The sequence below is a fragment of the Mytilus galloprovincialis genome, chromosome 13 (genome assembly GCF_965363235.1).
Source record: "Mytilus galloprovincialis chromosome 13, xbMytGall1.hap1.1, whole genome shotgun sequence".
Taxonomy (NCBI): domain Eukaryota; kingdom Metazoa; phylum Mollusca; class Bivalvia; order Mytilida; family Mytilidae; genus Mytilus; species Mytilus galloprovincialis.
In genome coordinates this window covers 29,444,588-29,470,894 of record NC_134850.1, presented here as the reverse complement: position 1 = coordinate 29,470,894, position 26,307 = coordinate 29,444,588, and the positions used below count along the sequence as shown (strand labels likewise).

Sequence of the window (26,307 nt, the reverse complement as noted above, 5' to 3'; positions counted from 1 at the left end):
ATTGAAAGTACATAAAATTAAAGCTTGGGATCACATACTGTTTTTTGGTATATCTGCAGATGCGGATACGTTAACGTATATGATACGGTTGATACGTTTTTAAATGACCGACCTCTATTAATATTAAACTTAAGTGAAAATTAAAGTTAAATTTCCAGTACGCTCACTAAATCAATATTTGGCAATGTACATAATCCGGGTAGATTTCAAGGCCTCATTTTAAAACTTTTCTAGACATGTAAAGATACGGATGATGAAATCAATAAATAAAGTTGCGATCTAGGACACACGTATATTTGAGCGACCTATATTTCAACCTTTTTTCTCTCAGTCAACATACTTATTTCACCAGGTATTAACGTTGTAGACATGGAAGTTTTGGGTCTGGTAGATATACCTTCGTGGATATTCACGATTCTACTGTTCATTCTTACACTATATTTGTAAGTTTTTCTTCATAATTTTTATGCAAATAAGTTAGTTTTTTTAATTGTTAATTTTATATTTAATCCATTAGATCTTTGTATTGTTTGAATTATTAAGTTATCACAAAGATTACATGTATAACAATTAAACGGTAATTCTAATACAAATACTTAGTATTTAAAATCTCGAACCGACAGTACGGGAATCTCGACTGGCATTGGAATTGACTGATTAGTTGCTTAACGTCCAGTGGCAAACAGTTCATGTATGTCCAAGACGACTGTCAATGGGAAATGAGGGTACTATGTTGTACAAATGATATGAATAATTAATAATTGATTTGCCTATTAAAATTGAGAATTAATCTATCCCCTCATATGCCTTAAAATAAAATCATCGCCTTTGTTTTCTTTTCCCTTGTTAGTACTAGTCGACGCATATTTAAATATAGCGTCTGGGGTGATTAACCAGACTGGTCAGGTATTTATAGGGGCGTAACAAATAATTAAATATAGAGCATATCTATAAATAGCACATCCGTTATCCCCATTTTACAGTATTCAAAAAAAATTAACAACAGTAAACAGTGTAACGTTTATACGTGTATACGTGATTATTAAAACTGATATTATTGTAGCTGACCCTATGTTGCCCAACTTGCAAATGGGCAATTTTAAAAGAACGATCGAAAACTGCATTTAGTAGTGATCTTTTTTCCTGAATTTTGTACACATGTAAAAACAAAATTTAAACTCGGAAAGAATTGTTTTTTCGTGGGAAAATTTGCGGGTTCATTATATAGGGAAACACTATAGCATGACTGTATAGTGCCCTCCTTATAACAAGTTCTGGATCCACAACTGTTCGTGTATAGAGGATACCACGCTCTGCGCGCTAAGAGAGGGATCCGTAGGTGGACCTTTGTACATAAAGCAATACAATATAACCTAATTTTCTGGCCAGTTATAATTTCTCCGACATGTATCCTGAACAGGCTATAATCAAGGATCTTTATATTTTTTGTTGTCTTGAACGTTGTCATTATTTACCACAAGATAATAACCAAGCAACACAAAATCAATCTATTTTTTTGATATTTTACACACCACGTTTAATATTTTCTGATCGTCATACTATAAAATACAAATTTTCTCTATTTTCATATTATAGCACACTACTATATTTATTCTCTATTCTTTATATTGTATCCCATCGTTCTGAACATGTATGAAATATTTGCCACTTGACGTACAGCAACCAACAGTCGGTATATTGTATCCACGTTAGTCTGTATTCTTTATTTTTTATCCATTTTTCTTAGTTTTGTCTCATTATTCTTATTTCTGTAAATTCTTGTTATAATTTATGCTTTCCTTTTTTATATATTTTTTTAGATATCTGACGCACTTACCTTACTCGAAAAGCACACATCAAGTAATGTTTATTGAAAGAAAAACAACTCATACAAATACTAAGATTTCAATATAGAAAAACCTCCTTAACAACTTATCACTGGCAGTGAGATTACACTATGAGCCAACTCATTTTTTATTTCCCAATTTAACTGATCTTAAAATTGCAAACGTCAGAATAGTCTGAATGTTTCAACAATAATCTATATATCGCCTAATCTCTTTTGGGAAAAGAGGGACCAACCTTCACACAATACCACTTTGCCAGTCTCCGTGTCTATGAAGAAAGTTAACCAGCCATTCATGAAACCCAATTCTCTTTGAATGCATGCAAGTTTGAATCAATCACATGGTATAAAAGATGGAATGGTATTTATCCCATACTGCATGCTAACTTTAAAAAAAATAACTGAAAAGTGTATTCTCCTACTACAAACTATTATAATATCCATCATGTGTTAAAGGGCAGCTTCACAAGAACAATAACTTCTCGTGTACATGTGAACCATTATATAAAATAAGGAGATTGGCATGATTGATTATGAGGCAACAACCCAGCAGAGTTTAAATGACATGATATTCGCAAATATAATCACTGCTCGGCCTTCAATATTTAGAAAAACTCCATACCATATAGTTAACTGAGAAGGGCCAGACATGTAAATGAGATACAGTTCAAACGTGAAATCTGTTAAATTGTTTATATGATTTTTAATTTGTTAATACAAATCTTAATTCTCTATAACCTATCTGACAACAATGTGTTTCTTGTTTTTTGTTTTAATTACTAAATATATGTCTGTGTACCTTTTTTCGCTTTGTGGTTGCTGTCAAAATAATGTTTACCCAACATTTTTGATACTGTGATTTATTTATAGAGATTGCTGCTTCAGTAATGAAATACAAATCTTTGAATCTTTTTGTTATAAAATTGAAGCTGTTTATGATACAATGAAAATTTCGAATATTATAGTTTTTTTTTAATTCTTCACATTTTACAAATAACATCTGTGTCCAGAAATCATCATTGGTTGTCTACAAAAGGAAGTAAATGTTAAGATCATAAAATTTATGGTCACCAGCATAGCATATATAAAAAACAAAATGTTTGGAAAAAAACATCATATAGAAATATACATTATAAAATGTCTAGGTGCAAGCTGAATCCTGCTACGGGACGAAGACACGGCCCATTGGTGGCATTGTGGTGTTTCCTGCTCTTTTGTCGTGTGATGTCTCTTTGACACATTCCCTGTTTATATTCTCTATCAAAATCATGATGCATGAATTTTCATCATCGTTGAAGGCCATTCAGTTGCCTACAATTGCATACATCCACCTCATTTGAACTTGGGGTGGATAATTGTCTAATTGTTATTCATACCGCATCTTCTTATTTGTTTAATGTCAACCTTTTAATTGGTAGTTTTATTCTCAATAATTGTTTTTGTCTACAGTATGACCTCCTAATCATGTTGATGTCTACTTTTGGTAATGTATGTCATTGGGTTCATCGGTGCTGCCTCATTAACACCTTCTTATATTGATGCTGGATCTATTGTTTTACTGTCTATTGTTTTGCATAAAATCGAATTTTCATTGTTTTCCTCATGCCATAGTTTTATTTCAAAGCTTAGATAACCAATTGGTATATATTCACTGGCAACATTTGTATTCTTTTATGAACTTTTTTGAGTGTAAAAAAAAAATGCCTTTTAAAAGTGCAAAAAAGGATTTTTCTATTTTAAGTTGACCAGTCCAGACTTTGTTTACTAACACTTACAGTATATTTAATTACTTTTCATAACAACGTGTCCCACTTCTTATATGTTTGTAAATGCATTTGTTAAAAAACAAATCGAGCATAAATCATTTTGACCGTTTGGTGTTTGTACAAAATGGCATCTTCTAGATATACTTTGTTTTTCTTCTGCTTATGGTTTTGGATTGCGTTCTCTCCTTTAAATGTGTACAACATTGCGCATCTCTCCTATCCCCCTTTTTTTACACATATCAAGAGGCAAAGTTTTAACTCCCTTATACACTACAGATAGATACAACAAACTTATCTTGGATGAAGTTCATATTTTGGCGTCATAGCACTTTCCCATCAAGTATTTATAAAGTTAAAGATACTACAAATCGACTCAAAAATGTATTTATAGCGTACACACGACTGTTCGAGTGGTCCCAGTCAATACAAACGTTGTTATTTATTGTATAATTATTAACTTGCTTGCGTAGCACGGACACGCATGAAAGAATATAACTACATGTACTCGATGTTTCAGGTTGCATTAAAATTTATGTAACAGTTTGTAGCGGCTGGATGATCGAGACTATTGTTAGTACAGGCTTTAGCACAACGGATATAACTGACGTGTTTGCTGACACCAGTCAGTCTGATGTTACTATCTTTATACGATCATTCTATTTTGGGGTGGGGATATGCGGCATTTCGGGCGGAATATCCGTTTAGACCTGTTGCTAGTTCCGCGTATATTTTTGACTACTTTTTTGTTGACCTAAGTTCTTTATTTTGTTGTGCAGACTTTTCCTTTTCAGCCTGTCTTTCACAAGTTCATTTTTCCCAGTTATGCCGAATAAAATAAAAAAAATTTTTCAGAAATGAAGTCTGGAATAAATGCTTATTAGACAAAACACAAACAGAAATTATTAAACCATTTTTAGGTCAATATAACATATTCAATAAGTTCTGTACATTTCTATCGTTCGGATAATTCATTGTTACGTAATTACAACTGTACATGTATTCCGTCGTTTTCAAACAATCGATATTTTTTGCCGTATTTTAAGATTATTTAGATTTTAAATTGATATCTGCTTTATAAGACATAGTGTGACTTGTTGTTTTCTCTGTATCTAAATAAATTGTAGGACAAAGGTTGAAATATAAAATGTCAGATCAAACAATTTAAAATTAGCATTTCCGTTTCAAATTTTATTATAAAGGCTCCTAAAAGGAAATTTTAAAATCTTTTAAATCTTCTTCTACTAATTCTGCTTCTTGATTTGGGAGGATCAAAAAGGGGTTCTAAACTATAATAGAATAATATAAGGAATTTGTATTTGTAGCCCATAATTTATGAAATGTAAATACATTGTAGACATGGGGCCTTCAGTTATGATCATGGCACCACGTGATCAGTCTTAAATGTCAAGGTCAATGGTCACCTTTAGATTTGACCCTTGAACATATTTTTTTTTAATTACTCAAAACAGTAAAGGTATGTAAATTTTAATGATTGTAAATGTTAAACATGACAAGACAAATTAGATCAAATAGATCTAGAATATAGGATGAGCGCAAAGGGTTCAATACAGCCCTAGTATTGAGAATTATTTTTACAATATCATAGGGTGAGCCACAACAGATTATCTCCTCTCCCTGTCATTTTAAGAATGTTTAAATACATGTACTATGCAAATTAGTGAGACCTCCGACACTAAATAATATGTATGTACAATCTTCTCATACCTATATAAATTGAATAATATACAAGGTTAGCCCCCCTGGGTCATCCACACTCTCTTCTTTATCAGAATGTTCAAATATTTTGAAAAAAGTTGATATGACGACACCCCAGCATTACGTTTTCCTGTTTGTCATGTAAGGGCGATTTGAATGACAGATCATATAAGTTCCCCATGGTCGTTCCCATCCACAGCTGTTGAGAATGTTTAAATATCTTGAACATGGTCGAGATCCTAACCCAGAAACCATATAAGTTCTTGTTTGACATGTCGAAATGAATTGAATAATATATAGGGAGAGTACTAAGAAGATTTAATTTATGGGAACTTTGTTTTTATAGAATTTCAAAATTCTTGACTACAATACAATAATGTTTTGCCTCGTTTTTTTAATATGTCATTTAAACCTGAATAAAATGTAAAAGTTTTTCCACTGGTACTTGAGATTGATGCAGAAAGTAAAATAACAACAATAATACCATACACCAAGGAACATATTCAACGAAAAGACCCTAAACAAATAGCAAAATCTAAAGCTTAAACACCTATAACTATTGAAAAACACTGAGGCTCCCACAGGGTCTAAAACGACCTGCGACCTCTGGGCTTTTTAGAGGCGACTTCCGACCTGAGGGCCTTCTAAAAACGACCTGCGACCTGTAAAATTTGGAAAAAACGACCTCCGACTGACTTCCGTTCTCTGTGTTGGGAAAAACGACCTGCGACCTGTACATTTCCCTTAAAAACGACCTCTCGTCGAATCTAAAAGCGACCTTGCGACCTGAGGGGGTACCCTGTGGGGGCCTCTGAACTGTCACATTTCCCACTTGGTACAGGTATTTCCTTATGTTGAAAATGGTGGATTAAACCAGGTTTAATAGCTAGCCAACTCTCTCACTTTGATGACAGACGCTTAAAATTTCTTTTACATATTTTTAGCAAATAAAACAGACATAATAGGTAAAAATGTTGAAATTTGAGGTACATCAGTCAACATTGAGTTATAATCTTAATCACTAAAAAAATGAAATGCCATGTGTTTTCCATCAGATACACATTATGGAAGCATACTTTATGGAGAAGGCTAGGAGTTCCAGGACCAATACCGTTCCCTGTCCTTGGCAGCATTAAAGACTTGGCAGTAAAGGTAAGGTACAGGTAGTACATGCAATAGGTACTACATGTACTTGACCACAGTTAGTGTTCTTGTATTTTGAATAACGAGTGGGGATAGGCTTAGCACGAAAACGTGTGTATTCTTCAAGTCAAGGTTATATACATAATGTCATGAAAGGTTTCTTTTTCACACAACGAACAAGTAATATTTAACAATTTCTACTACAATGATTGTATAAATTTTGTTTTTTGCAGTTCTTCACTTTATAGATAAAAAAGGACAAAAGAACAAAAAAAGTACAATGGTGTAATATTTATAACATTGAAACATCTTATTTCTTCGAACAATAAGCATTATTATTTTATATTCAATTTTAGGAAAATACTTAATAATGGTTTGATCAAAGCTAAATTTCAAAAGAAATGTCTGTATTATTGATATTGTACTGTCTTTTAGGGAGTATCAAAAACTGACCAAGACCTTGTTCCAAAGTATGGCAGTGTAGTTGGGTACGTTTAAAATTTGATAATATTTTAAAACACGTGTATTACACAGTGTTAAGCAAAAGCTGCAATTTAAAGAGCTGTTAAGCTATTTACACATTAGTATAGAATTATGCATTATATTTACACATGATTAGCTTACACATAGTGTCTTGCAAGTATAGTATATACATCTCTGAGGTCGTTATCCAGAACGGGTGTATCTAATTGAAAAGCGTGAAAAAATGCAGGGTATCCAATTAAATTTAACGCCATCTTGGCGTAACGGAATAATATAATGATAGAATTAGAACTTATTCAACTCAGTATTGATACATCTGTTAACTATTTTTCGGGTTGAAAAATCTCAATGCAAAGTATGTAATTGTTTAAAATTCAATTGATATGCAACCCCACATAACAGACCACTATTCGTCTTTTATTTCGTAGTTAAGGTTCCACTAAAGTAAAAATATAGGACCCTTCATAAACATATAAACTTTGCCTGTATTTTTCAACCTGTAATGAATTAAGTCCTAAACTATGGGAACATATGTTCATTTAAACATACTTAACATATCCACACTGTAAAAATTGTAAATAAACTTGGAAGTTTTTATGTTGTGGCCAAACCGGTTTTGTGGGTGAACACTAAATTTTCAAAAAAATCTGGAGGCTTGCGAGATGATGACTTAATTTGTTTAAAATCGGTATGAACTAATACTGTAACATATAATGCAGTACAAGCTAATGTTGATTTTTAAGAAAATGTATTGATTTACGAGTTTCAGTTAAATTCATGTATCTAAGTGAAAGCATATCAAAGGTACAATACAGAAATTAGACAAAAATGTCATTGAAACATATTTATTTGACAAATAAACACTAGCTTGTACTGCATTACATGTAACAGTATTCGTCTATAACAAAAACAAATTAAGTCATCTCATAGGCCTCCAGATTTTTTGGATTTTGATTTTTTTTTAGTGTTCACCCCCAAAACCGGTTAATCGCAGTCGTACACATGTACATACAATTATAAATTAAAATGGGGACTGTGTTATTACAGAGACAACAGCACGACCAAAGAGCGAAAAACAACCTAGTAAGACCACCAATGGGTCTTCTGCACCACGTGAAAATCGCGCACCCGGATAGTAAACGTCCATTTGCATAATGTCGATTTCTCTCCGACGCAGATACTGATCAGCTGTATGTACTCATATTCATTTTGTATTACAGTGCATGTACATTTGACTCTATTTTGCAGAGTATATAACGGAACTATTCCTGTACTATTAGTTACAGATACAGATCTGATTAAAGAAATATTTGTCAAAGAATATCAAACATTTACCAATCGTGTGGTGAGTTGTAAATTGTATTTAGTCTAAGAAATGCTTTGGTTGGATACAAATGCGAGTCGTTATATTAATTAACAGTAAAAGAATAGGGCATGAAATGTACGCTTCGAAATAACCACTAACAAATTAAAAAGTAAATGCTTTTAAGAAAAGCTCAACAACCCAATCAATGTTAATAGTTATAAGAAGATGTGGTATGAGTGCCAATGAGACAACTATTCATCCAAATCACAATTTGAAAAAGCAAAACCATGAGGGGTCAAGTACGGTCTTCAACACAGAGCATTGGCTCTCACCGAACTGTAAGCTATAACAGCCCCCAAAAACGACTTGTGTAAAATCATTCAAACGGGAAAACAAACGTCTTTAGGGTGATAAATTGTTTAATTTGTGTTGTTTATAGAGCATTTTATGTTGCAGCTGATTCTAAAGACAGATGATTTGTTGGACAGTATGATAACAGCTGCAGAAGATGACCACTGGAAGTTCATTAGAAGTACTATGACACCTACATTTACATCTGGAAAATTAAAGAATGTATGTGTCATTTCATATATTAAAATGAGCAGATGTGATAGGATTGCCATGAATGTTTAATTTCATATATTAAAAATGAGCAGATGAGGTATGATTGCCAATGAGACATGTATCCACCAGAGTTAACATGATGTGGATATCTCCAAGTCTGATCTTTGGAGTTAATGTCTGTTTAACGCTAAGTTTTATTTCATTTTTTTTAAAACTATTTTACCCTAAATCTTCTACAGTAAATGGAAAATTATAATGTAATTCTTATAGGAATTATTCGCAATACTGTAAAATGTTATGATGAAATTGGTCACCAAACAGATGCAACAGATAAAAGGGGATTTATATATGTTGTATCGCTAGACAGTCAGGAGTCTACTTCGTCAAAATTATCTCCCCATTACGCCAGTTCATTTTCACAATCGTAGAAATGGAAGCCATTGTAGGGATGACGCGCTACCAATATTGCTCTTGGAAACCGATAAATTTATCCACATTGCACCATTACGATCCTTATATGTCAGTTGTATTTTAAAAGACAAATGTATCATTTAGCTAATGAGCATTAGTTAATAATCTTGTCTGCATTGATTCAACTTAAAACTATTGTCTGATCGGTTGTCAGGTAGAATTTTTGAAAATGCATAAACATTTAAAAAAATTGTAATTAAATATTTCGTGGAAGGGCAGACTAGATTTTTTTAGTGTATGAAGACTATAAAGCCTAGTAATCGCACACAAAAAATTAGAATTTTTCGAAGATATGCATTTTCATCATCCAACTTGAAAGACTGTCGTCAAGTACTTTCAGTAAAAAAATAGCTATTCGAACACACCTTCTCTGTTTTTGTGACTCATTAGATAGGTATTTCACATGACCCATATATTTCATCTTTTAGTACTGTGATTTTTTGTGTTATAAAGTCAACCTGTAGCTTTAATATATAAAAATGATAGAATCTGAAGCGAGACGATGTATGAAATATTCTTACTTTGTACGATATCAAGACAAAATACTCAACTCAAACACGCCCTAACATAAAAAGATGCACTCGATTTTCTCTTTTCGATACAATTGTTACCCATTTTTTGGAATTTTTTCTTCAGTCACATAATGGAAGGGCAGACACGAAAATTACTGAACTAATAGATCGATATGTTTTCCGTCCGTGGTAATTTTTTCATAAAAATCGGAGTTTATGCATTTTCTTCATCCAACTTGAAAGATACCCATGTCGTCGACTTGATATCTAATTGTTCTGCTTAACTATGTTCTAGATAAATTGAAAACTTATGCAAATGGTGTTTTTAAAATAAAACACCTCGTAATTGAGAAGAAAAAAATTGCAATTTTGTTTGTTTCTATCAACTTTTAAAAATTTTGTCACTATAGTAAACAATACAGTAAACATTTATCGCCTTCTCTAACAAAGAGCTTCGATTCTTTTGTTCTATTTCAACCTGGTTTCCGACTGTAGAACCTTCAATTAACTAAACGATTGTACAAGTACTACCTTTACAAAAAAAAGCTTGTCTGCCTTCAAAAATCATGTCATTTAATTGGATCACGCGTGCGGTAGAAAACGTTCTGTTATAGTATAGGTTTATTACCTCATTTGCATATGTTAATACCCAAATGCAAAGCAATGGACGCCTACATAATTTGAAACAGAAGTTGGCAAAATTGACTCTTATTGCTGACGTCTTAATGTCGGACAACAATGATACGAATGACACGGTGCCTATTTATGATTCTGTAAGTTTATTTTATACTATCCCATCAAACCTTTTCGGTTAATATTCTTTGTTCTGTATTCACCAGATGCTTCCGATGATACTGCGATGCTGTGATGATCTCGTAGATAATATCAATGGTAAATTAGAACAAAATGATACTGTTGAAATGACAGAGTGAGTATGGTTTATAACTGTTTCTGATTTATTGATATGAAATCCATAGATCAATTATAAGGAAATGTGGTATGATTGTAATTTAAAATGATAGCAGAAATCTCAGGACGATATAAATAAATATAGTTTAATGTAAAGCCCTAAACAATGAGCATGACCAAATGTACAATTCAAAGAAGAAAAACCAACGACGTGGTTTGTACTAATAAACAACAAACGAATAATAAACATGGCAAACACGACTGTTAATAATTTTTCAATTAATACTTTTAATCTAAATAAAGGCAACAGTAGTATACCGCTGTTCAAACTCATAAATCCATGGACAAAAAACAAAATCGGGGTAACAAACTAAAACTGAGGGAAACGCATAAATATAAGAGGAGAACGACACAACACTACAATGGAACACACACAGAAACGGACCAAGCATCAAACAAAATCCCACGAGAATAACAAATATAACATCAAAACCAAATACATGAATTTGGGATAGACAAGTACCGTGACAAGTCTTATCGCAATGTCAATTTACACTCAAAAATAAGAGAAAACAAACGACGCAACGTTAAATTGTAACACACGTAGAAACGAACTATAATATAACAATGGCCATATTCCTGACTTGGTACAGGACATTTTTAAAATATGGCGTGCACGGATATTCAGTCAACTGTGCCTGTTCTTAATTAAGATAGAAAAGCTGCTCTTATTTACATTTTTAGAACTGTTCTACCCGAAAACAAATTTTGAACCAACTTCGACTGATTTATCTTAGTTGATTCGGACAGTTGTACTCTAGCCCAGATCTAGGGTAGAACTGTTTAGAACCGTTAAATGGCAGATTATTTAGGAAGTGCAAACCAAGTGGTGTTAATAAATAGCTATTCTCATATAAAATACCAATGATATTTCAAATTATTTTATTTTTCTTCCTTTGTGAATATTTTGAATGTCATTAAAATATCCATTTCTTTTGGGTTTGTGAATATTTTGAATGTCATTAAAATATCCATTTCTTTTGGGTTTGTGATATTAATATCCATTTCTTTTGGGTTTGTGAAACACAAACCCAAAAGAAATGGATATTTTCATGACATTCAAAATATTCACCACAAACCCAAAAGAAATGGATATTTACACGACATTCAAAATATTCACAAAGGAAGAAAAATAAAATAATTTGAAATATCATTGGTATTTTATATGAGAATAGCTATTTTTCTCTACTGGTTACCATTAACAGATCTAGCAAACTTTTTTAAGAGTAAATTAAAAATTACCATTTATAGCGAGACCTACTTATTAAAGATTATATCCTTAATTTAAAATGACAAGTCCCACAATTTAAAATGGGTGTCGCCTCCACATCAATATATTAATATGTTAACAAAGCTGTCAACACATTTGCTTCAACCTAGAAATGCAACATTTAACATGAAAATGCTCCATATAGCGAGCAATAAAGAAACACTCAAAAACTTAAAACCGAACTCATGGACATTCTTTTATTAAATTAAAGCCGCATGTTCAATTGTAGTATATCAGATACACACATTTTATATTTGTTTTCAAAAATGTGTTGGTCACATGGTGTTCATGTGTTAGATATTCACATTGTATTCTATTTTTTTTCTTCAAATAATGTTTTGTTCATGTGTCAAAAATACATACACATGTACATGTATATTACTATTTTTTGTAAATGTGTTGGTCATGTGTCAGATATACACATTGTATTTGTATCTTCTCAACAAATGTGTTGTTCATGTGTCAGATGTACACATTTATATATTTCAGGGTCTTTGGTGGTTTTACATTGGATGTTATTGCAAGCACTGCATTTGGTCTTCAGGTGAACTCGCAAAAAGAACCAGACAACGAGTTCGTTACCAATACAAAGAAAACACTCACGGACAGCGTTGTAAAGCCATATTTTGTAATAGTTAGTAAGTGATGTTTCTTTATAATGGTGTTTTTATAAAAAAAAAAAAGAAAAGATGTGGTATGATTGCCAGTGAGACAACTCTCCACGAGAGACCAAATGACACTAAAATTAACAACTATAGGTCAACGTACGGCCTTATTAACTTTTCATTGAAATTTTGCAATAAATGATTATAAACATATGGTTTTAAGTTTCTTTTACTTTGAAATACGTGTTATATGATAAACTGTAATTCGCCGTTTTCTTTTTGTTTTCTTAGCACAATTTACAATGGAAATATAGAATAACTTGATTTATTATTCATTAACGCAATTATGATGTATAATACAATTTTTTTAGTGATTTTTCCATTCTTGAAAAATCTGATGGGAACTTTGTTCAAGGCTCCAGTGTTCGGAGAGGGTTCGGAGGATTTTTTCAGAAATATAGTACAGCAGTTAGTAGCAGAAAGAAAGTCAAACTCCAATGTAATTATAATTTAATCTCTGAAACAGTGGTGAGATTGCTTCGCACATTAAAGTCAACGTACATGTAGCTTATCATAGAGGACGTTATGTACAACGTTTTCAGAGTTTGGTTCGAAGTTACAAATAGTGCTCTGTAGGTTAGCCCATTCAAAAAAATAAATTTGTTTTCCCTAACCCTACCTTTCGAGAAAATAGTTGCCTACTCAAAATATTTAATGTCTTGATGTGAAAAAGTGGGGTTTTTTTCATTCAGAAGAAAGGCATGAAGAGTTAAAACATCTGACTCTTCAATTGTTCTTTTTCGAAAAAAAGAAAATGCCTAGATACCTACCCACTGGCTCTACCTTTAGTAGGCCTAAGGGTTTGGGCAAACCAAAGTATTTTAAGTGTAGCCTTATTGCTTTTCTTATATATTGTGAACTATCTTTCATTATCTGGATCATGTTATACTTTTTATAATTATTTTTTATTTTCATTTTGTTATGTTGTGTCACATACTATAAATATGTAGTTTTATGTCAATAAATATTTGGATTGAATTGAAATATAATTAAAACAATATTAACAAAAATACCGGACTCCAAAGTAGATTCAAAAGGAGTAAAGAAATCTATAAATCTGAAAAAAATCAAACGTTAGAATATATCAACCAACGACACGAATGGAAAACTCTGTCATATTCCATTCGGCAATCCTCGGTAGAATCCGCTACTCTCCTTCTATGAGGGTACGGAATCGGCCGAGTTGAGACGAATGTGTCATATTCCTGACTTAGTCCAGACATTTTTCGAAGAACAGTGGACTTAACCTGGTTTTATAGCTAGTTAAACATCACACGTGTATGACGCTTGTTTATTGGTCCGATATATATACATTGTGCAATATGTGAGTTAATATGACAAAATTGGGATCCAGCAGCCAAAACGGTATAAACATACATGTTCATCAAAGACATACAACAAAACTGACTTAAACATTCAAACAACCATACAAATGAACAGTATTTGACTTACATGTTATTTATACCTCATATTGAAAACATAACTAATTCATGCATCAATTGTGATTAAGCTTAGAAATTAAAATGGCTATCTGATGATTGCTCTCTTACGACACAAATAGTAAGACCACGTCCAGTAATGCACTTTGTTCTGAAATTATTGTGGTAATGAGTGAAATCAAACAGTTTGCTTCGCTTTTGATGCTTTACTTTTGCACGAACTTTTGTTGTTATTTGTATTCGATATGCTAAATGGCTTAGAATTAAATAAACAACTTCCTTCATATTTTAATGGTAATATTTAAGTATGCTTTGCAATTACATGAACTTAATAAACAAAAATAGATCAGACAAATTTTCTAATTTATCTGCATCTTCTTTTCAAATGATTTATTGTTTTCCATATGAGTCATGTGCCCCAAAAGCAATACTCTTTCTCGTTTTAGAGTCATTTCCGAGATTTTATTCAATTGATGTTGAACTCTCATAAAGATAAAACCAAAGAAAAAGAAAATGGGAGGATTGATGAGTTGGGAGGACTTGACTTTTCTGAATACAAAAATAGAGGTATGCAGTAATATAGCTTATGTTCTTTAAAGTGCTTTCGAGTGTGTGTACACCTACATACTAAAATAAGAAGATTGTTTATGGGATTAAAGGTCGAGGATGTACATACCTTCGGGTCACCGTACGACTTCAACAATAAGCAAACTCATAGCAAATAGTAGATGTTGAAAAGATTCAGGACAGCAATATTTCAAACAATGCAACAGAGAAAGTTATATAAATTATCTTGTTTGTAATAAACGTATTTACACTTTTGGTATTTAGCTGAATCTTGCCTCCGAATGACCTTAGATCTACTCCGAATCACCTTTTGACGTCAAGCAACAATCACTTTTAAATTGTGACGTCAAATATTTTAAACTATGTAAAAGTTTACGGGAACCTGTGTGATTTTACGTAATGGCGGACAAATTTGCATATAAGTGTAGATACGTCTATCAGAGGTCTTCATGTACAACAAAGGTAACGTTTCAAACAAAATATGTGTATGTAAGCTAAACTAGCAATAGGGGACGACAATTGTGTTCCTAGAAAATAAAATATTTCCTTATTATTGAATGTTTTCTAAACGGCTAGTTGTCGAAAAGATTAAGGCCCTTGCTTTTATAAATAAAAAGGGTCATGAAACAGGAATCAATTCATTTCGCGGGTTTCATTTTGTTGAGACTGAAGATAACTATGTCAGATCTATATGATGACGTATTGTATATAATGCAGCTTAAATGCATATTCTATTAATGAATTCATTGACCAATCACAGAAGGTTCAAATTAGAATTCTTATATTACTGATTTCACGTGATATCAATTCAGATAGATTTGGTGTTTTGTTTTATCTAAAAAAAAAATAAAAATGTTTGAATTAATAATAATAATAATCTTTATTTGTCATATAAGTAACATTATACTTGTGACATAAACAAAAGTAACAACAACAATAAAATAACTGAGTTGAACACACACATATCTATATATATACAAGTAAAACTAACAGGGATAGGCGAATGATACTAAAATGACATTCAAAGTCATTAGTTGAAAATAAACAGACAACGTCATGGCAAAAATATAAATAAGACAAAAAGGAAAATAAAAGTTTACAAAAAATAACAACTTTAAACTAAAGATTGATTAACACGAACCCTACAAAAACCGTGGATTATATTAGGTGTTCTGGAAGGACACATGTAAGTTATCTATGTATTACAGATAAATGACTTCTCGAAAAATCAGAGAAAAAAGTATTGAACATGTATCTACGAATGAAATTTCTTATACAGATTGATTTCTATTTTTTAAGGAATGAACGAAAATGAAATATTGACGAATTCCATGGTATTTTTTGGAGCTGGCTTTGATACAACAAAGACCACTCTTTCTTTTGCCGCCTATGTTTTGGCCTTACATCCCGATATGCAAGAAAGATTGTTTACTGAAATTGACAACGAACTAGGAAAGGTATGACGAATTCATTCTCATGGGACCTCGTAGTTTAAGTACTGCATCACTAGCCGAAAAACACTTATGTCGTGAATTCGAACCCCACACATGGCAGGTGCATTCCTTTTGGACTCTTATCTTAGTTAACAAGAATTGTCAGTTTTCCTACTGAATGTCGGGGCTCTATCTGGGCACTCTGTCTTCCTCTATAAAATAAAACTGTAAGTAGCGAAAATAGCAATTGTGTTGAAAATGGCATTCAGCACAAGAAAAATCAAACATTCTTGTATAATGAAAATTTTGTATAATTGAACAATAATGGCTAGTCACACACCATGGTACGAAATACAAGCATTTATTCACGAAAGAAAATGTAGAGTATCAGTTAACAATTAAGCTGATTCCAGAAACTATGATAACAAAGAAATTGCTTTCTTGAAAAATCTACTGCAATTTTAGTCAACTACAAAATGTAAGCAATAACAAATGTTTTTATTTTTTATCTATCGGAATATGTACAAGAACTCCGTCTTCGGTATTACCAATTGAATATTGAATTTCTGCTGTTTAAAAGTATCTGTGTATAGGGTACTAAAGGGATGTTCGTGAATAAGAAGTTTCTTAACAGTCGTAAATGCTTTTTTCGTGGAGTTTCAAATGCTGTACGACATTTTTTAACAACTTTCTTTTTGTACTCTCGTTTGAGTTTTTCAATAATGTTATTCTCTATATTAGACATTATTTCTTTCCATTCTATTCTTTTCTATGGAACGCCACAGCTGTCTTATGTGGAACTCTGATATTACTTTATGTTGTTTTATTATTACTTAATGATATCTTGTCTTTACTTAGTATGGTTTTGACATTACGTAATGATGTTTTAATATAACTCAATATGGAATAGTCATTACTTAATGATATTTCGATATTACACGATATGGTTTCGTATTGACTTGATATAGTTTTGTCATTACTCAATATGGTTTTGTCATTACTCGATGTGGTTTCACCATTATTTAATATGGTTGTGTCATTAGTCAATGTGGTTTTAACATTACTTGATGTGTATGTGACTTAACGTAATGCAGCTGTTTCATTACATGATGTGGTTTTGTTATTTCGTAATGATGATTTGTCTATTCTTTATATGGTTTTGACATTGCGTAATGATGTTTCAAAATTTGACGATTTTACACTACTTGATGTGTTTGTTTCATTATTTGATGTGGTCTTGTCATTCTTTGATGTGGTCCTGTCATTCTTTGATGTGGTTATCCCATTACTTGATGAGGTAAAACCACGTGACCAATACGGAAAAAAACCTGTTCTTTTTTTTAGATAGATTGCCTTGAATGCGTGTGGCAATCCATCTAGTTAGTGTTCAAATTAAAGTTCGGGTTATTGTTTGAGTTAAACTTTGAGTTAGTTTTCGAATTCAAGTCATGCTTAAAATTAAAGTTCTAGTAAGCATTGAGTTTCGAGTTGGACTTCGAGTTTGAGTCACATTTAAAGGCAGAGTTCTAGTTACAACTTTGAATTTGAGTCACTTCTTGAGGTAGAGTTTGAGTAAGATTCGAATTTAAGTCTCATTTAGATTAATAAGGATTTCGAGTTGAAATTCGAGCTATTTTATATGTCTTTTTGAGTTCGTAATTAAATTTTCTATCCCGGAACAAGGTCTTTTGCTCGGGCTTCCGAAAAGAGGTCTCCGGGATATGCGTACTAAATAAACAATGTTGCAGTATACAAAACGCAACATATGAGTTGAATTAAAGTTAGATGTGGTGTGATTGCCAATGAGACAACCATCCACCAGAGTTTAAATGCAGTGGATGTAAGAAATAATATATAGGCAACCGTACAGCCTTCAACACTCCGTATAGTCCGCTACAAAAGGCCACCATGCACTTTAAGTTCAAATTAAAGTTCGAGTGGTTGTTCAGAGTTATTTGGTATGAAAAAGGGGAACGGCAGACAATAATAAAAATAATAAAATCCTTAAAATTTGACAGTATTTTGGACATAATTGGGATATCCCCAAACCACTTGGTCCTGTTATTTGATCCGAAGTTCTCAAATAGAAACAGTATTATAATAAATTTGTAAAATAGTCCACGGAACGCTGTGTCTCGCCTGATATTGCTGCTTTAAGTGTAAAAGCCTTATTGTGATCGGCTGTACATTGATCGTTAAAATTTAAAAAAAAATTGTTTTTTTCTGTAGATGCTTTTTCTTGATATTGAGGAAAAACTCCTATACAAGTTTTAAAACACTCCATGGAGGTAATAAAGTTATCATGTCAAAATAGTTAAATTCGATTTTATTTAACTAAAACAAAACTGTATGGTTTTCAACAATGAGCAAAACCCATACCCGATAGTAAGCTATAAAAGGTCCCGATATGACACCACTTTCTACGACGTTGTTGTGTCTCACTGCCGCTACATTGATGTCGCAGGCTCGACACAAATCAAAAGACTAATACTTTTTTGTTAACAAATGAGACACTTCAAATCAACTTACACTTAAGTCACAGGAAAATCGGGGGAGGGGCTTAACCTAAGCGACAAAGCATCAATACTATAAAAATAAGAATTCTCCGAATTTTTTTTTAGCGTTAATGATCATTTGAACATATGTTCGAATATCAGTCTTTTACTATTAATCAATTGAATTCTCTGATCTACCTCGCACTAATTGAAAAATAAACTTTTTGGAATATCTGTTTCACATGTAACGACAAACATGTTCTAGTTGTCGTAACCATAATACCTTCATCTTTTACTCGAATGTGAACTTCCAAATAAAACCAAATCACTCGGTTTGTAATTTCGCGAATAACACGACGGGTGCCACACGTTGAGCAGAATCTCCTTACCTTTCTGGGGAACCCGAGATAACCCCGATGGATTTAAATTACCCAGTCATACCAATCTATTGTGTCAGCCAATTGAAACTGTTTTTAAGCCACCGCAACTTTACCGCAACTGAAAGTTGGGGGCATAGTGTTTAACCTCTGTCCGTCCGTCTTTCCGTCCCATTATGGGTATATAGTTATTCCGCATAACTCCTCCAACAGTTTGAATCTTAGGAAGTTTTCTCTTTACTGTCTGTTTGTACATATATTGAAGTTGTGCTGCATGTGGTCAGGGTTTAATTTTTATCAATATGTGCTCTTTTGGAGAAAATTGAACTTTGTCATTTTTGGGAAATTTACTTGCATAAGTAGGGCGTTTCCAGATAAATCCTCCTACAGTTTGAATGCTAGAAATTTATCATTCTGCTAGCTGTTTGTACATGTATTAAAGGTGTTCATGTGGTAAGGGTTTTTTTCTTTTTATTATTTTTCCTCTTTTGGGAGAAAAATTGAACTTTGTCCTTTTTGGGGTATAAGCGGTTAAATGAGTGGAGTGCGGGGCATCAATTTGTCTAGTTTACATTTTTTTTCTCGTGTTGTGCTGTTACACTACTGTTTCAGTCCGATGTTCGCTCACATACATGTTAAACTCCACCACGTGCACTTTCTTTATGTACCTGCCCCAAGTCAGGAGCATGAAGTTCAATTGTTGTCGTTGTATACATATGTGTCATATTTGTCTTTTTTTGTAAAATAGACCGTTAGTTTTTTCGTTTGATTTTTTTTCACATTTTCACAGTGCATGGTGGCCTTTTGTAGCTGACTATACAAAGTGTTGAAGGCTGTACGGTTGCCTATATATGATTTCTTACATCCACTGCATTTAAACTCTGGTGGATAGTTGTCTCATTGGCAATCACACCACATCTAACTTTATCTCAACTCCTATGTTGCGTTTGTATACTGCAACATTGTTTATTTAGTACGCAAAAAGGTATATAAAATAGCTCGAATTTCAACTCGAAATCTTAATTAATCTAAATGAGACTTAAATTCGAATCTTACTCAAACTCTACCTCAAGAAGTGACTCAAACTAGAACTCTGCCTTTAAATGTGACTCAAACTCGAAGTCCAACTCGAAACTCAATGCTTACTGGAACTTTAATTCTAAGCATGACTTGAATTCGAAAACTAACTCAAAGTTTAACTCAAACAGTAACCCGAACTTTAATTTGAACACTAACTAGATGGATGGCCACACGCATTCAAGGCAATCTATCTAAAAATAGAACAGTTTTTTTTCCGTATTGGTCACGTGGTTTTACCTCATCAAGTAATGGGATAACCACATCAAAGAATGACAGGACCACATCAAAGAATGACAAGACCACATCAAATAATGAAACAAACACATCAAGTAGTGTAAAATCGTCAAATTTTGAAACATCATTACGCAATGTCAAAACCATATAAAGAATAGACAAATCATCATTACGAAATAACAAAACCACATCATGTAATGAAACAACTACATTACGTTAAGTCGCATACACATTAAGTAATGTTAAAACCACATTGACTAATGACACAACCATATTAAATAATGGTGAAACCACATCGAGTAATGACAAAACCATATTGAGTTATGACAAAACTATATCAAGTCAATACGAAACCATATCGTGTAATATCGAAATATCATTAAGTAATGACTATTCCATATTGAGTTATATTAAAACATCATTACGTAATGTCAAAACCATATTAAGTAAAGACAAAATATCATTAAGTAATAATAAAACAACATATAGTAATATCAGAGTTCCACATAAGACAGCTGTGGCGTTCCATACTTTTCTGACACTAATTTTCGAAGAATATTAGGAAAAACAAAACAATCGACGAAGATACATTTGTATCCTTATATATGACACATGTGGATCAGGATCAACATTCCCTTCCAGAGCATTGAAAACATATCCGCTTTTTAGGGGGATACGAGGATAGAGGGCGTTCATGTTGCCCAATTTACAGTTTTCTATATAGCAGTTTGTGGACTTATTTGTCTATTCGACGTTTTCGTTTCCCCCTATGGCGTTGTCAATTTTTCCACTTTTGAGTTAAAAATGTCCTTTTTTTATTGTCCAACTCTTTATTTTTTACAGAGTCCTCCTACCTATGATTCGCTTCCCAACATGAAGTATCTAGAGATGTTCCTAGCAGAGGTTCTTCGTCTGTATGCAGCTGTACCAAGGTATATTAATACTTCAAATGTGCGTGCTGAGAAGAATATGATCAACGTACATGTATATACCTTTCATAGTCTTATTACAAACTGAGCTCAAGATGTTATTTTTCCTCATTTAAGAGGGAATTTAAGTCGGTTGTTGTCTGCTCTTTGGTCGGGTTGTTGTCTCTTTGACATACTCCTCATTTTCATTTTCAATTTTTGTCTTGTTTCAATTTATTAAGATATGACTTTACACAACCTGGTCAAATTGGATAACTTTTAAATAAACCTTCTTCTTGTATAATAACAAACTCAAAATAAGTTCGTATATTCTTCAAAAAATTGCGCTTTCACGTAACATAATGTTATATGATTCTTCGAGGCTTAACAAAAAACATACATGTTTTTGAAAACAAATTTAATGATTCAAATGTATAGGTTTGAGCGTTCTTAATATTCGGGAAAAAACAGTTCGGTAGCACAAAATTGTTCTGGTATTCAAATCTTTAAATGAATTGGCACCTCCTTATATAAATGAAAAAGTTAAAATTGGTAAATTTCACACATTATCAGTTCGAGTTCTGACGCATTAAAGAAGCATATTTATACTTGACAGACTAATTTCATGAAGAAAACATTTACTCGAGTGCACAAATTGATAGATTTGCTGTCAAAAATTAAACTAGTTTATAACGTGGTATTTTCGTTTATTGACAACCTTTTAACTTGTAATAATTTTACAAAGGAAAAAACCTTGTTTTATAACGTGGTATTTTCGTTTATTGACAACTTTTTAACTTGAAATAATTTAACAAAGCACAAGGTTCACTTTTGCAAAAATATGTCCTTGAAATTCATCTTCATTATTAAATAGTAAATAGGAAAACCTTGGCCACAACCAACGATCAAAATATTTTGTAACCAAAATGTGTTACAGGCAGGACAAAGAAATGGAGGACTGAGTTTTCATGCTAGCCTCCCCCATAAAAATGAAATGGTAATCCCCTTTATACAATTAAACAATTTAGTTCTGCATTGATGTACCGGATTTTCATGTGTTATGTGATCGATGTCTACTGATTGAAGCCTTTATGACGTTAGCGTCATTCTCTTTGGGTTTTTTTCACTTTGGCACCTCACATTATAAATTATGAAGACACGACACCTTTATTATGCATTATTAGAGTTGAAATGACAGTTTCGGCTCATTGTTTGCAATAAATAAACTCATCATAGATACCAGGATTTAAAATTTGTATTTTCGCCAAAAGCGCGTTTCGTCCACTGATGGGTCAATGCAGACCTAAATGGTTTAATTGTATAAAGGGGATTACCATTTCATTTTTATGGGGGAGGCTAGCATGAATATTCAGTCCTCCATTTCTTTGTCCTCCCTTTTCCCCCCAATTTTATCCTAGCTTCACCCCCGCCCCAATAAAAATAAAATGATAGCTCCCTAAATCAAATCACTGCAATATAATACAAAACATTATCCAGTAATATAAAACTCATTTGCAGGTGTGTTTGGGGTTTACACAGTAGAGAATATTTGATCAGATTTCTAGTCCACCATAGGTCAGTCATTTCTCAACCTTAGTGGTCAGTGATGCGTTTAACAGTGATAAATACTTGCAATAGATAAAATATATAAAATATGTTAATAAGTACCATTTTTACGCAGGATTAACAGACGCGCCAAAAGTGATATCACGGTGAATGGAATGTTTATACCTAAGGACACTGATGTAACTATACCAATATCTGCATTGCACAGAAATCCCAAATACTGGCCTGAACCAGAGAAATTTGATCCAGAAAGGTAAAACACTAGAAATCATAAAATCTCTTTAAATTTTACACGCTCACATATAGACATGTTATGAAATAGAAGTTTCTATCATTTAGTGAATTTGATAGATGACTTAATCCGTAATTTTTTTCCCACAAGTTTATGAATGTAAATAAAGGCAACAGTAGTATACCGGGGTTCAAAGTCGAATTACTGTTAAGATCATATTTGAATTGGTACTCGGAACATTGTAAATTCGTTAATTTTTGCGTAGTTTTGTTTTTGTAATTGATGAACAGTCTACAGTAATGCAAGATAAAGTATTGCAATTTTAGAAATGCTGCATACCAATCAATCATGCTAAATAAATTCTAAAAGGCGAATTTTTATTTATTCGCCCATCCCGTAGCAATTTTATGAAAAGATAGAAACATCGCAAAAAAATCGCATTCTCGAAATTATTCAAGCAGTAACATACATTTGTAGTAGTATGGACTAGCACAGTTATGTCTCAACTGGAGACAAAGAAAAACAATTTACAAATCCAATCTTAAAAAAAGCAGTTCAGCTTCATCTAAAGAATATAAAAAATATTTTCAGTAATTCATTGTGAAAAACTGATTCTGAATTCAGTCACTTATAAAAATCTTGAAAAGATTCCAACGAAACTTGCAGGGAATCTTTTTCACATTACACTTTTTGCAGATATTTATAGCAGTTTTTAGATTTCAATAATCATGTAGATGATGTAGGCTTGTTTAATTGGAAACTCATCCTTGGCTATTGAAGGAATCTAAAAAGAAACTTTATCAGATGTACATAGGTTGTATCTGCCTCTTGGTTTATTTTCTTGTGCTTTAATCTGTACATTTTGAAAGCAAGTATAACTTTTAATGTTCTGGTCGTTTGTGAGATTCAGCGAATACCTGAAAATATGTTAAATCTATTTCCAATGAACAGATATTGGTTATTGGTTTTGACTAATTCAAGTTTTTATATTAATAAGTAAGATTAGTCTATAATAAGATACCCCTCAAGAATAACTAATGAATATAAATATGATTACTTTGGATTTTTTCACACGGACGTAAAACACTTGCCAAAGTGTGTAGTCCGTTTGCAACGTGTGGTTAGAATGGGGACGTTAAATCCGATGCCTCTTGGAGCGAGAGTGCCACACTTTATATGCATACAAACGCTTGCAACAACTCTTTTATTCTGAATAATTTATCCTTAGGCATTTATATCATTTTTATGTATATGTATTCAAATTCGTCTAGGTTTACAGATGAGAATAAGGCTACAAGACCTATGTACAGTTACCTTCCTTTTGGCTTGGGACCACGTGTTTGTATCGGTATGAGACTTGCTTTGATCGAAACCAAGTATGCTCTCATTTCAACGGTGCAGAATTTTAAGTTTGTAGTCGGTTCCAAAACAGAGGTAGGTGGAAACATTAATATAAACATTAGGAGATGTGGTAAAATTCTTCTAATACAACTATCCAGGAGACGAATATTTAATATCCTGGATGTGATGGGGGGGGGGGGGTAAGAGAGGGGCGATGCAGGCTAATCTTTTTCAGGATTGAACATTTTATTTTCATCTGTTGCTACGCATTCATGCTATTTTTTTATTTTCCCTTTTATACACATTCGATTCCTGCAATTTGGATTGCAGAATATTCATTTTCATTCTGTATTGACCAAAGTTAATAAATTTCAGTTTTCACAATGCTATGTTATTCATTTTCAATACCTGCCTCCCTCAGTAAACGAATGAGTTATCATCTTATTATGCTTCGCATTCAACACCCACGGTATTGTACATGTGTCGCTTCTGGGAATGAGTTAACATGCCAAATGTTAAGGTCGGTTGAGGATATAAGGTTATACATGTGGTACGCCAGACGAATTTTGCGTCTAAACAAGACTCGTTAGGGGCGTTTGAATCAAAACAGTTTAAAGGTCAAATCATAAGGTCGGTTAAAGAGAGTGAATACTTCATCAGTGATTTGTACATAGTAACTTGTAGATATCGTTAACGTTGACATTGCTTACTTGGGACTAAAACCGTTTTTGATCCATTTGTTATGTAATACAATTTATAAAAGTTATTTCATCTTAATTTTACAGTCACTTTTCTATTTGAAAATTCTCTACATACTGTTACAAGTTTATCAACAGTATAACTGATTTTTGTTCAGTGACAAGTTCAATTCTGAGAATTGTCATGCTTGTGGCGTCAATTTAAGGCTATTTAGATATGATCAAAAGACATTATAAGGCGTCGAAAATAATTTTGTATTATCATTCTTTTGTCTATTTCTCACTGTTTACCTGACCAATGACTTAAAATTGGTAATGGTTTACTGAAACAAGCCTCCATTAAGCCTCAGTGGAATTGAATTTAAAAATGCATTTTCCTTTAGTTGGATTCAGTAATAGAACAATCTACGATAAAAACAAAAGATGAGAAAAATGTATCATAAGTTACATGCAATATATCATTTGATTACAGATTGGACATTTTTAATGTTAAGAGTTTGTTTGAAATTGTCCTTGACACCATTATTTAACTCCATTGAACATGTTGTTATGTTGGTTTTTTTTTTGTTTAGCTGAATACAGTGCACTTAGTTGATGTCTGGTCGTAATTTCGCGAAATATACCACATGGATATTTAAACTCGTAAGTCAAGAATAATCTGAAAAGCCATGGACAAAAAAATGAATGAAAAACCTGCTAATCAAAGGAAAAAGTAAAATCACAAAAATACATATCTACGAGGAAAATTGAAATCGAAAAGTCCCTAATCAAATGACAAAATCAAAAGCTCAAACATGCCAAACGAATAGATAACAACTGTCATATTCCTGACTTAATACAGACATGTTCTCATGTAGAAAACAATTGCAATGCTCTATTATTTTTTACAGATACCAATGCCTCTTGAAAAAGGTTTTATCACCAGACCACTTAATGGAATTCACCTGAAAATTGAGAAGAGATGATCCAATATTTTCATTGGAACTTGATTCAAATTGTTTAAATAATTTTAATGTTTTCATCGTAACTTGACAGACATTGTTTGAAGATTTTTATATTTTAAAATATATTGCTGCACTTGCTTTTGAGCATACTTTCAAAATATAACATTTATTTGACATAATTGACAATTGAAAAAAAAAACAGTCCATACTCTTGATAGTAAGATATGATTTTGGTGTCATGTAAGTTTTCTCGATATAAAAATAAAATTTTGGTGTCATTCA

The 26,307-nt window shown here is 32.4% G+C and overlaps 1 protein-coding gene across 1 annotated transcript; it reads left to right on the top strand.

The window, feature by feature from the left end:
• The first annotated feature begins 285 nt into the window (after positions 1–285).
• Positions 286–26,307, top strand: LOC143056245 (cytochrome P450 3A4-like). The gene is made up of 14 exons (XM_076229331.1): positions 286–443; positions 6,384–6,480; positions 6,907–6,959; positions 8,203–8,299; positions 8,717–8,833; positions 10,647–10,735; positions 12,536–12,684; positions 13,023–13,150; positions 14,597–14,717; positions 16,017–16,174; positions 21,180–21,268; positions 22,926–23,063; positions 24,314–24,476; positions 25,972–26,307. The coding sequence occupies exons 1-14, from the start codon at positions 370–372 to the stop codon at positions 26,044–26,046; spliced, it is 1,548 nt and encodes a 515-aa protein (XP_076085446.1). The 5' UTR covers positions 286–369; the 3' UTR covers positions 26,047–26,307.